The 12,782-nt window shown below is 45.2% G+C and overlaps 2 protein-coding genes across 4 annotated transcripts in view; both read right to left on the reverse strand.

Moving 5' to 3' along the window:
• Nucleotides 1–160: 160 nt before the first annotated feature.
• Nucleotides 161–7,818, reverse strand: LOC136438925 (micronuclear linker histone polyprotein-like). Its single transcript, XM_066433960.1, has 4 exons — nucleotides 7,393–7,818; nucleotides 4,008–4,052; nucleotides 1,661–2,672; nucleotides 161–1,407 (listed from the first exon to the last, which is right to left on the reverse strand). The coding sequence occupies exons 1-4, from the start codon at nucleotides 7,534–7,536 to the stop codon at nucleotides 1,376–1,378; spliced, it is 1,233 nt and encodes a 410-aa protein (XP_066290057.1). The 5' UTR covers nucleotides 7,537–7,818; the 3' UTR covers nucleotides 161–1,375.
• A 1,654-nt stretch (nucleotides 7,819–9,472) lies between these two features.
• Nucleotides 9,473–12,782, reverse strand: part of LOC136438831 (protein-glutamine gamma-glutamyltransferase K-like) — a 42,832-nt gene continuing 39,522 nt past the window's right edge. For all 3 annotated transcript variants that reach the window (XM_066433800.1, XM_066433801.1, XM_066433802.1), the window contains 4 exons: nucleotides 12,654–12,782; nucleotides 12,021–12,176; nucleotides 11,260–11,420; nucleotides 9,473–10,887 (listed from right to left, as the gene is read on the reverse strand). In XM_066433800.1, coding sequence (XP_066289897.1) covers nucleotides 10,600–10,887; nucleotides 11,260–11,420; nucleotides 12,021–12,176; nucleotides 12,654–12,782 — 734 coding nt within the window. In that variant the 3' untranslated portion in view covers nucleotides 9,473–10,599. The remainder of the gene's footprint in view (nucleotides 10,888–11,259; nucleotides 11,421–12,020; nucleotides 12,177–12,653) is intronic.

Raw genomic sequence — 12,782 nt, forward strand, 5'->3', positions numbered from 1 at the left:
CGAACCCATACACTAACCCCGTACCCGATCCCATACCCGAACCCAAGCCCCAGCCTTAACCATAACTCCACGCACGCGGACTAGCCCACTAAGTAACCAAACAATCAAAACATAAATAAAGCAATCAATCAGCCAAGCAATCAACCAGCCAATCAATCAATCAATCAATCATCATTTATTGAACAGTACTTCACAGCATTAACTCGTCACACTACATAACATCAAGGACATATGATAACATCAACCCTATACTGCACCAAGGATTTTTTTTCTATAGACTATCGAAGCTATCATATTGATACAAACGCCAAACGTTGGCGAGCAACATACATCGTCACCGAGCTTTGATTTTTGTGAGCCCTTTAACAATATCGCGATTTCGCTTGACGTCATAAAGACACCAACACTGGAGGCGGATGCAGCTATTTACATTTCAGTACCTCCTGCCTTCAGACACCCAGAGAGTTCTGACCCTCTCAAATAACCAGTCTCAATCAAGTGTACAAAGCTCACAGAATGACAATGCCAGGCAGAGGAGTACATACTAAGAAGTTGTCTCTAGAATTTGTGAAAGGCTTGTACGGGTGTACGTTTGAGACACGGTCTATCTAAATACAACTAAAGGGCACCAACGTGGCGGTCAGCACCTGCCCGCTTCTCTGATATGAAATGTAGTCAAATTGCTCTATCGGTAATAGAATATCATCTAAAGAGCAAACAGGTTCGGGTCCGTCGAATGAATAACTTGGCGCCCTTGCATAAGTTGTATTTGAGTTCTGCAACGATGCTTGGCGTGGAAGATGAACCTTTTCGGAGACCCCATGGAATGATAGAAGACGCAGGTGACTATGAGTAGCGCTTGGGGCAAACAGCATCATTACGATGACAACATAGACCGGACCAGGCTGGGTTTACACACGTGACACGCGTTTCAAACTACACTCGGAGCACACTCAGCCGAAGTCCGACTCAAGTGCGGTCTGTTTACACACGTACACGGGACCGCGAAGTGACTTGCGGTGTGACGACCGCAGTATTGTATCGCTTTGAATCATGACCAACTTACACCACACGAGTGCACAAAATTATAAAACAGATACCGAAATGTTATGTCACAAAAAAGAAACTAATTTCCAAATTTGCGCCAAGTGCCTTCACTGATCTATATATGACAACCGAGCATTGCATAACTCACCGGGGGAGACTCGGAGTCGACTCCGTGGATTTACACACAAGAAAACGCGACACACGCGTTACTATGGTAATAATCGACGTTGTTTGCACCCTGTACTACCCATAGTGCCCCGCGTCTCCCAGCATGCAATGGGATCCGCGAATAAAAAACCACAGGCCGCACCTTTACAGCTGCACATTCTCACACTGACGATTCACATTTTCTGCTAGGTCCTGCAATGTAAAACAAGCCAGAGGGAAATAATCACTCTTTCGCAACATTTACATACAAGCAAATGTCTTAATAGTATAATACTGATGATAATAAGATTTATTCTTGTTCTGTTTTATTCTTTCAAATGTCATTCAGGTATGATCATATGTGGACCAAAATTTTAGCCCTAAACCTTTAATTCAGAAGCGAGAAAAACCACGGTAGTAAACAAGAGAATGACATGACACTAGCTCACTTGCTAAGTGCATGTACCTTTTTGTTTGACGGGACTGGCGTACTCCGCCATCTCGGCAGTAGCAGCTCCCCCTACCGTTCCCCGGCCGTCTTGCAGGCCCGTCAGGGATGACGACGATATCTCCAGGTCGGTTTCCTCAGTAGTGACGTCATCACGACTTTTTGCCGGAGACCCGTCAGATGCCTTTCTCTCTCCACCGCTCGGTGGTTGCCGGTTGGTCGCCTTTGCTGCTCCCTCTCTGCGGCTATGCTCTCTGCGGCTATGCGCGCCACCTTGCGCGCCGCCCTGTATCGCAGCTTCCTCGCTCTCATTCACCACTTCCACCTGCGCCAAGAGATTCCTCGTCGTTCTGCGTCTGATGGGTTTCTTCCTCTTCATTTTCATCTCTCGTTTGGCTTTCTCGGCGTTGAGGCTAAGTCTCCTGGCGTATCTCAGCCTCGCCATGCTCCCTCCTGCTCCGGAGCTGCTCCGGAGTCGCTCTCTGCCGATCGGGGCGTTCGGAATGCCCCCGGGCGCACTTTTCTGTCTCTCAATACTAACGCTTCTTTTCCGTCCTTGTGAACTCACACCGCTCTGAGAACTCCCACCAGATAAGCTGCGTTGTCTGACTCTCCCACCGCCACTTGCCAGAGTGCTCACTGAAACACTCGCGTGTCTCTCCGCACCTCCCCCAGCCTCTTGCGTTCCTTCCGATACGCTCCTCTGTCTCCCTTTCTCCCCTCTGGCTCGAATGGCTCCGTCCCCCACTGACTTCGACCTTTGCCGCCGTTTGTCCTGACTCTCATTCCCTCCCTCCTTCTGTTTCCTGTTCTTCTTGGCCGCCTTGCTCCGTCCTCGCGATGACATACCTACGGTGTTCACGTCTCCTTGAGAGATGTTCTCTCCTCCTGTGCGCATGCGCCTGCCAGTGTCTTCTTCAAGGTCAGGGGGATCATCGGCGGCGCATGCGTACCTGTCCCTCCGTGCGGTTGGGTCCGCTCCGGGGTGGCTGGTGATGTTGGTCGAGGAGACTCGGTTGCGCCGACGATACTGCAAAGTAGAAAATATTTCAAGCTTGGTAGGATTTTCACATATATGGCTTCAGTATATTCAAACAACTCATGGAGTAGTGTTTACAATGAGAGGTAACTAAATGTAAAAAAAAATTCAATACGCAAGTTCCACAATTACAATGCAATTTTTAAAAAATGACCCCGGCGCTGGGATGATTTCGCTAGCCTGGTGTCCAGCCTTGTTAGCTTTGGCCCGCTCCTGACGTCGCCGCCGCCAACAAACTAGCAAAGTTGGGAGCGGACCAACGCTAACAAGGCTGGACTCCAGGCTTATTCACCACGCGACAGCACGGCTTATACTCCAGTAGTAGCACTTAGCACTCGGATGAAAGTTTCTCTGATACATCATTTTTCGAAAGCTATTTTTTTTTATACATTCGTGCCGAATCGTGGCACCATGTTAAAAGCCGTACCTACTATAGCTTAAGGCCGATAAATGTACTGTTAAGTTCCACGCGTCATTAGAAAGAGAATGCCTTCGTCCATAACGTAATACAGGCCATGAGACTGACCAGTAGGTTTGAATCAGAAAATTGCAATATAGACCGATGTAGCAGCCCTTCCAGAGTATACCCAGAATATTTGTTCGTTCATTCGTTCAGAACCTTGTAGTGCCTAGTGCCTAGTTACATGGCTAGTCTGTATAACGCAAACCGCCAGCTGTCCGGGGGTTTCTCGAGCGGTTACAGGACGGCGAGCGGTTACAGGAGGCTTGATTGAAATCAGGCTAGTGACATGGCCAGTAACCTTCATTCCTTGCTAGCTGTTTCAGTAGCAAGGCACATCTTTACAGGGAGGCACCTCCTCGAACACAGGACCCACATTTTACGTCCCTTCCGAAAAATGGGTACAGCCCCAACCAACCAACCAAGATGTCCTGGCCCAGGATTGAACCGGGGTCACCCAGTTACCAACTCATTGGAACCATGAGCTCAACTGTGAGGCTGCTACAGGAATATCCCTAGTAGTCTGGGCTGCTACATCGGACGAATTGTATTGATTTGATCTGATCTTTTTGTTTGTAACACTGCATGGGTTTCTATCCGTAATATCAAGTTAGCCTCTACCAGGCCCCGCCCGATCGCTGGGAAAATAGTAGAAATCGGCCAAATAGAGGAATAGTATGCCAAGGGTAGTCCGCTATACAGGGTAGTCCGCCATACAGTGAAGCTCAATAGGCGATGGACGGAGATCGCCTATTGAGATTCACCATATAGCGGACTACCCCTGGCATACTATTCACTTTATTTGGCCGATTTCTACTATTTTCCCAGCGATCGGGCGGAGCCTGGTAGAAGCTAATGTCAAGTACCTTCTTCACTCTGTTTCTCCTTTCCTCCTGACGCCGCCTGAGGTACTGTAACACAGACAAAACACGTCACGGACAAAATATCAGGTCGAAAAATAACTGGCAAGTAAATGTTAAAATGGTTGATTATAGGCCTCTGCTACCCAAAGAAGACACTGGGGGGTAAGGTACCTTTCAACATTTTAAGACAATGAATAGTGTTTACTGGTATCAACATGAGTATGGATCGTTAATGATTGATACAGTCCTGTACAAAATGCAGATATGTATGACTGTGTATGTGCCTTTGTATGTACATACGTGAACAATGATCAATACAACTGGTGCGCCTATACTAGCATTGATAACATTTTCCCGTCTACAATCCCAATCCTTCACCACCACCCCCCAAGTCACGAAGTGTATCAAAGTATAAGGCGTTCAAGATAAATTCATTGGAGAGCCGTCCTTCGCCTCTTAAGAAATCGTGTAAAATGGTTCTTAAGAAATCGTGACAAATGGTTCACTTGTGTAAGACCAACAGATGTACATGTCAGGCTCCCCCGGCGTCAGGGCGGCACTTCGTCTTAACGTTCTCACCGCGGCTTATCAGGGAGCGCGTTGTAGGGAAATCCCCTGATCTGTCATGCTCGGTTGTCATGGTGAGCTTATATGTGCAGTAGCCGTGGCATAGAGTGCCGCACTCTGAGAGCGCAAACCTAACCGTAACAGACCCCCCCCCGCGCACACACACACACACGCACACACGCACACACGCACACACACACACACACTTGTACAGACACATACACAAACCTCACCCACACACACACACACACAAACACACCGTGAAGCACACACACAGAGGCACACACACACAAACACACAGACACACAAACACACTTCTTACACTCAGAACACATAAAGGCGCGGATAAAAAATACCGTCTTTCCGGTCGTGAATAACTCCCAAGGCTTTAAGAGTATAACAGATTGCCTTGCCACAGATTAAGAGATTTCAGATGAAACATGTGTGCGGGTCAACTTTAAGCACTTGATCGAGCTGACGTTACAAACTTAAGATGTTGAAAACGGCAGTCTGTTTTAAATAAACAAAACGATCAGCTGAGGAGGTTCCTTTCTGTAGCTGATTCGGAAACCGAGCTGACAATTTGGACTGCAGTACTGTCATCTATCAATTTCTGCAAGAAAAATATGTAAATTTAAAAAAAGTACACATTTGATCATAAGATTAAAAGATCATTCAAAATACAAATTTCAAAGACAAAAAAAAAGAATGCGTACAGTACTGCCAGCAGAGGACTTTTTCTCACTACCGGCTACTTTCACATGCTGCAAGAAATTACATTTTACATCGTGAAAATGTATTGTTTTGTTACACTGCATTCAGTATTACATATGTCTAGATGAATAGGTTAGGGGGAGGCAATCTTGAAAATGGTGAGAATTTTATCTTTACTTATGTTTGCATTATGTATGAATGTTACAGGTGTGCAATAAGAAAAAAATGACAAAAAATAAATCTCATATTTCTCTTTCATTGCGGCCTTTCTGCCTGTTGAAGAAACGTATAGCTAGATAAAAACGATGTTGTAAGATTTAATTATCACATCGCTGGCAATATAGCCATGGTATAGGAAGCTGCTCAATTAAGACTAGATTGTCGGCAATTTGTGCGCACAATTAGTTTGGAGCCTCATCATCTCTGACCAATTAAAAGCCCGCCATTCGATGAGTGACAAGCGGATCAGACGACACTTCGGTACTAGAACGTTCTTGCGGTCGAAAGTTCATGACCCACCACTCACCAGGCAAGTGAGTGAGTATATGATTAAAGAGATAAATAAATGATAAGAGATAACATATAATAAGGTTAACAGGAAAACACGATCATGACCGAAGAAACTAACATGTGTTGTATGTGTGTGCGGGGTGTGTGTTATATATGCGTGTGTATGTGCGTGGTGTGTGTGTGTGTGTATGTGCGCGTGTGTTATGTGTGCGTGTGTGCGTGCGTGTGTGTATGTGTGTGCGTGTTATGTGTGTATGTGCGTGTTGTGTATGTGTGTGCGTGTGTGTGTAGGTGTGCGCGTATGTGTGTATGTGTGCGCGTATGTGTGTGCGCGCGCGTGTGAGAGAATTTGGGAAATGTAATCGAGTTTACTGTCCTACAAGATAATTTTTCCGCAAGGTACTATGTATTTATGCAACATTTTAAGCTCGGTAGGATTTTCACATATATGGCTTCAGTATATTGAATGTCGTTTTTCCTATTTTTCCTACTTTCTTTCGGCCCATCATTCACTTGAATCCCTAGAGGCAAAGTTGAATTAATTTGGGACCAAGCGTTTCAATCATGTCCGTGTCATTTAGATACATCATTAACAGAAAGTTTAATTAGAGGCCCATCAGTACATGACGATGACAGGCGGTAATTAACATCAATCCTTGTCGGTCGCCAGCGGTCACCTGTCACCAGGGCGGCCTGCCCAGCGGCCTGCCCCCTGTGGAATTGTTACGTGCGATTCTGATCTTCACGTTTGGATGCGGCCCGGACTGGCATTAGGTCGAAAACCAAGTTGCGCCGTTCCACACAATTTTCGACGCCTTCACACAGAAACGACATACCAACCGTCCTGACCTAAACAGGCGCATTGAAATAAGCACGCTTCTAAACAACAAATAAAAAAGTGCGCTTAGCATTTCTAAGTGTATTGTTGCAAAGATGATGATCATTACTGAGTAATATTATATAGTATGTGCACGGCGCAAGACATCATAATGTAACGTTAACGTTACATGTAATTTATGCGGCTGTGAAATGTTGATGTCAATTCTAAACCAATTCGATTTTTTTTTCAAATCAGTCATATCCTTCCCCTAACTTATGTCTAATGTCGACGAGACGAGCCGTTTGTTGTTGAATTTAGAAACAGCACCGCAAATCATACAGCATCCTCACACACACACACAGACACCAAAACCGTGACTATAGAATATACACGGACGTCCGGACAGAGCACTGGGATGACCTTGCCAATGACCTATCCAGTTGTAGACTCACCCTCTCCAGGCAACTAAAGCCAGACTGATGCGCAGTAGACCAGCAGAGAAGTGGATCCGGAGAAAAGAACTCCGCAACAGACCCGTGTCAGCTTAAGGATTTGCCCAATGTGACAGACTGTCATTTTCGTATAGGACTGTTTAGCCACAGCGGAAAGGGTTGATGTGAAGTAGTGAATATTGATGAAGCGAAGGAGGCCATATAGAACATGGCTAGAATAAGTACATGTACGATACTGTATGCCCTATGGTATGACCTACCGACGCCTAAAAAGAAGGGAAACAGGGACAACAACAAACAAAACGTGAACGTTACAGCATCTTACCTTAGGTTGACACACGGCTGTACATGCTGCGTAGATGCATAATGAGACGAAGCCCAGAGCAAGGAGCCCGCCGACGAAGATCGCACAAATCGTGGTGGTGTCAAGCTGAAAATCCATCAATTCCTCCCACGGATTCATGGACATCTTGCACCCTCTTCAGACAACGAGTTCACTTCAGTAAAAGTTCCGCTAAACGAGGGAATATCTGAAGGACTGACATAGAGCGTCCAGTTGTCTCCTGAAACGGCCACACGGCGGCAAGTTGTAGCAGTTCAGTCGGCGAGACCCACAGTGTAACAACGCGGCTTTTGAACGGCGTTTGACTGCTTCAGCCTCCCCTGATGTTTCGACTTGTCGGTAAGGACACTGAACAAAACTTTCATACATTGCCGCCAGCTTGTTTAAAAGGTATCCAACTACAGGTAGACGTAGCCTGACGAATCGCGCTCCTAGTGTCCAGCCGGTTTCCGTGACCGCCTTTAACCCTAGGTGGGGGTCAGTAACCTCCGGCTGAGAGCTTGTGTAAATACAGGCTACAGGTAGACGTAGAACAAGGCTTCACGCCTTCGTATACAATTGTACGCAAATGTATTTTCTCCCGGTTGGCGGTACGAAATACACGAGTCTTCCATCGCCTAATTCCACAAATAAAGGTCCTTGCATCATCTTTTATAACGTGGCGCGCTCCAGAAAAATTCATCCGTATATCCGCCGATTTTCTCCCGGGTGTGCCAATCCAGCACTAATTAGAGGACGGCGAGCTAATGACGAACCGCCTGTGATAGCTCAGCGTCCGGCATGATCAAAATAAAATCGTCTGCGTTGCCATCCATCAAAAATGGACCGTCTAGTTGTGGTTTCTCAGAAAGCGGCATTATCGGCACATATTTTGAGCTTGCCATTTGGTAAATACTTAACGTTAATACCTAGCTATCCTAAAACGCGGGGTTGAAGCGGGGTTTCAACTTCAACGGGTCTCACAGATTACGACAAAGGCCGTAGGATGAACACTTGTTGGAAATTTCGTTGCACTTGACCGCGGTGCTGATAAGCTTTCCAGCGGTGTCCTTAGCAACGCAGGGTCTGATGATTGCGTCAGCGGCCAACGGCTGGGAGTAACTCTGGAACAGAGTAAGACTTAAAGGCGCATTCCAGCCAGAAGAGGGTATCATTTTCTGATAGACTATATTTTTGGGGATACAAATGCACTCGACTTTTGGCTAAATTACCCCAGCTGTCTTTTCGACAATAATCCTTTTCTAAAGCCATGTACGGAACCGCTTCCAATGTACTTGCATGGCCAACTTCGAACACAAGTTCTCGCTGATGGTCGACGGAATAAGCGTAACGGAAGCAGACAGCGACTTTCACACATATAGGAACTTCAAGGCACACAAAAACGTTTGAAGACTATCCCATATTGGAATACAGGGATTTTGGTACTTTTGTAACAGTGAAATCTGGCATTGTTGGAAGGTTCCCCCGGGGAATTCAAGAACTCGATCGCTATAATGTTCGCCCTACGTGCAGGCTTATATTCATGGTAAGTTTGACAAAACAAACTGGATTCAAGCATAACGATTTAGTCTCTGATGAATTATTAATACCCCCTTCTGGAGTGGAATGCTCCTTTACAAATAGGACCCTACATGTCAGAACATAGTTCTTACGATCCTCAATGTGTGTTTGGGGAAAGAATATAACACAGTTTCTTTAACGGCGGTTGCATATCAACAACTATCAACATTTCTTTAACATTTACGGTTTTCTGTTGTATGATAAAATTTTCATTTTTTTCCACAATCTTTTAGTGGAACGACCCCTGCCTGGTCCGGTCGTGTTGTCTCCCACTGTTGAGACTTTCCGTGCCAGGCTGGAGGCCTGCCCGCCTCCCCCCCCCCTATTTTGCCCCTGAAGGGGTTATCTGGGGGTATGCCCAAGTTGAAGTTGAAGATAACACGACTTCCTAGAAAGTTGCCCATTTAGCGCATGCATTTCAGCTGATATTATAAATAGGGCCTTTAAGAGAAACATACACATTGTAGTTTATATCAACATAGTTGAAGACATAGAAAAGAAATACAAGGTGTAAAAATGTTTTATTCTAAAATTTCAACGAACCGTAAAAAAACTTTCAATCTATAAAATCTAACACCAAAACTTTCCTTATCAACAAATCTAATCTAAAACTAGGATCATTAGTTTACACTAATGAGAGGAAACAACTTGATGAACAACCAGAAGTGAACAATCTGAATCTACCCCAGCTATAGAAGGCTATCGGCATCCATTTCCCCAAGAACCCTTTTCTTTTTATATCGTCATCTTTAACATAAGGTTTTATGGGTGAACAGATCAAGTTGTGATGTCTGTCTGCATCTGTTTCTGTATAGCAGGTATATCTGCCCTTCAGTGTGACACACCAGCTTCACAGGCACACAGCGCGGCAGCAGCTGGTTACATTACACTGAACGACCTGTCACACCTAATATATGCACATCTAAGTCTGTTACTTGAAGGCTCAGCAATGTATTTCCACACAGAGAAGTTTTCTTCTATTGCGACAGAAGTTCAGATGGTTATGATCAGCCAGTAAAGTTTGGTAGCATCACAATGATTAAAGCACCATGGTTGACAACTTCTCAAACACACACATGAAACCTGCTTTAGCTGCCTGTTTTCAAAATATCTTTAAGAGCACTTGTAATGTGTATCTGGGGCATATTAAAATCGTTCCAACATTGTTAGGTTTCTATTGGTCTGATGTCACCTGACCATGCATTTCTCTTCTCCTCATTGGTCAGATTAAGCCAGTTACACCTCCCTGTTGATTGGTCAGATACATTCATTGATACACTTCCTTTCTCCTGGTTGGTTGAAAGATTTCTGCTGTTACACCCACAATTCTTCACCTTTATACCTTTGATCCCCCAATATCACACTTTGACATTATTTGCTAGCAGGCTTTAAAATAGTAGAAATTGGCCAACTAGGTAGATAACATGCCAGAGGAGGTAGATGGCCAGGAGTTAGAGTTTTTAAAAACCTATGTGACATACCTCCCTGGCAAGCTCTCTCTAGTATGTTATCTGTGTAATTGGGCCAATTCTACTATTTTTACAGCTACCTGTGGAACCTGATAAAGGCTAATTATGCGCTACAATCTGCAGAATTGAAAGGGCTGTCAGGTCTCTCTCCTGTGACTTCTCAGACGATGTTGAGAACGCATTCTCCGCACACCTGCTGCAGCTGCTTGGACGTGAAGCTGACCACCAGCTTCCTCTTCCCCTTCTTCTTCGGCTTGAGTTTCACCACGGCCGTGGCGTTCTCCCTCGGTCCGATGTCGCTGTGGTGGATGACCTTGTCGTCCGCGGTCAGTCCCGGACCCTCGAAGTAGAAGGCGGACTTGGTCAGAGCGGTGTTGATGGGGTTCTTGAATGACACGTTGACATGAAACTCCTGGCCGATGTTGATGATTCTGTCCTTGTCAGACACCTGAGGGGAGGGGGTAGGTTTGTTAACAATTTCTTCAGACAAAAAAAATGTCTTATGATATGTTATGTTATGCTAATCAAACAAAGAATAAACGGTACTAAGGACAATGGAATGAACTTGAGTCTGGTGTGGCAGAGAACGGAATGAACTTGAGCATGGTGTGACAGAGAAACTGTATTGGTGAGGACCCTGCTGCATTGAGCCAACCCCCATACGTCCTTGTATGTTATGTAAATGATGGGGGAAGATGTTGAACAATTATCTATGGCTTCGTTTTTAACCACAGCACATCTTTCTTCTTTTGTTGTTAACTAAATTTTGTACAGTATTTTTACCACATGTTAACAAACAGAATGAAAAAATGATGCCAACCTTGAGGATGAGATCAGGCACCCCCAGTCTGAAGTCGTGCTGCCCGGCGAACGACTGCTGCGTCTCCCTGACGTGCCCCATCAGGAAAAACTTGATCCCGCCCTGGTCTACCAGCCGGGGGACATACAGATCTGCGTCGATGCGGCCCTCAACTTCCCCATCTGTTGACACATGAAGTTAAAAGTTAAATTCCTACCCGCACCACACATGCAATGGATCTCTGATCCGAACCCCTTGGACCTCACAACTTTGTGCAGTCACTACGGCAGGGGGCTAATATAATCCACTGGTAGTGGTGTGTGTTCAACTTCCACACTTTTCCCCAAATTTTGAGTGCTAAATCAGAGAAAGCAGTAGGTGGATCGAACTCACGCCCTTCCAAATACAAGGCGAGCACTCTTCCTGGCCATTGCAACAGTTACATGAAGATTGATATTTTATCATAAAAAGTGAGAGAATTTTGGACCAGTTAAGCTCACTGATGAGCTAATCTTTCACTGGTCATGACAGGGGCTACACCGATACAGGAGCTGGTGTGTTACTTTGAAGGGCAGTTATATGGGCTACACAGATACAGGAGCTGGTGTGTTACTTTGAAGGGCAGTTATACCGGCTATATAAATACAGATACAAGAGCTGGTGTGTTACTTTGAAGGGCGGTTATACCGGCTATATAAATACAGATACAAAAGCTGGTGTGTTATACCTCCGGTCCTAAGTGCGGTTATACCGGCTATACAGATACAGAACACAGCACAAACCTCCATTTGGCGTAAGCCGGACGGTGAATCTCTGGTTCCAGAACTTGCCGAGGGAGACCCCGGTGTAGTACATAGCCTGGGCGGTGAGGTACATGGTCACGTAGCGCTCCTGGTCGCTCTTGTTGGTCAGCTTCACGCGTACGCTGAAGTCCTCACCTGAATACAGGAAGGGACATTCATGCTCGTTAAGCATTTCATTGGATTATATTATATTATAACACGTGTGGTCTTCTGTGCATTTAGCCCTTCTGGGCAGGAATATGCAATAAAGACTATTATTATAAAATTTGTCAGCTTATCAACAATACATGTACACATGTAGTATATAGTGTTTTGATACATAGTATTTAGCATTAAAACTTAGAATGTAGTAAACCTTCCATCGCAAAACATATCTGTTCTTTTATTTCTACCTTAATTAAAAAGTGAGGAGAAGCTGAATTCATTTAAAACCAAATCGTGTACCTTGTACTTTCCACATGATTTGTTGTGACCTGTACCTAGCCGAGTATGGTAAAAATGTTCAATAAAGGTCTTCAATCAATCATTCATTCATTTACGTTATCTTCACATCAGCCCACTACACTGGTGAATCGATCTAGTCTGTAATAATATGTCACATTTTCTGCTTACCTATATCTACATCGTCGTCGGTCTCGATATCAAAGGTCACATCCTCAGGTACCGACCGGTCGACGTAGGTTCCCGGACGATTGCCGTGTTCCACCGCTTCCCGTACTGCCACCCGCTCGAGCTCCGTGC

Source organism: Branchiostoma lanceolatum, chromosome 7, assembly GCF_035083965.1.
Source record: "Branchiostoma lanceolatum isolate klBraLanc5 chromosome 7, klBraLanc5.hap2, whole genome shotgun sequence".
NCBI classification, from domain to species: domain Eukaryota; kingdom Metazoa; phylum Chordata; class Leptocardii; order Amphioxiformes; family Branchiostomatidae; genus Branchiostoma; species Branchiostoma lanceolatum.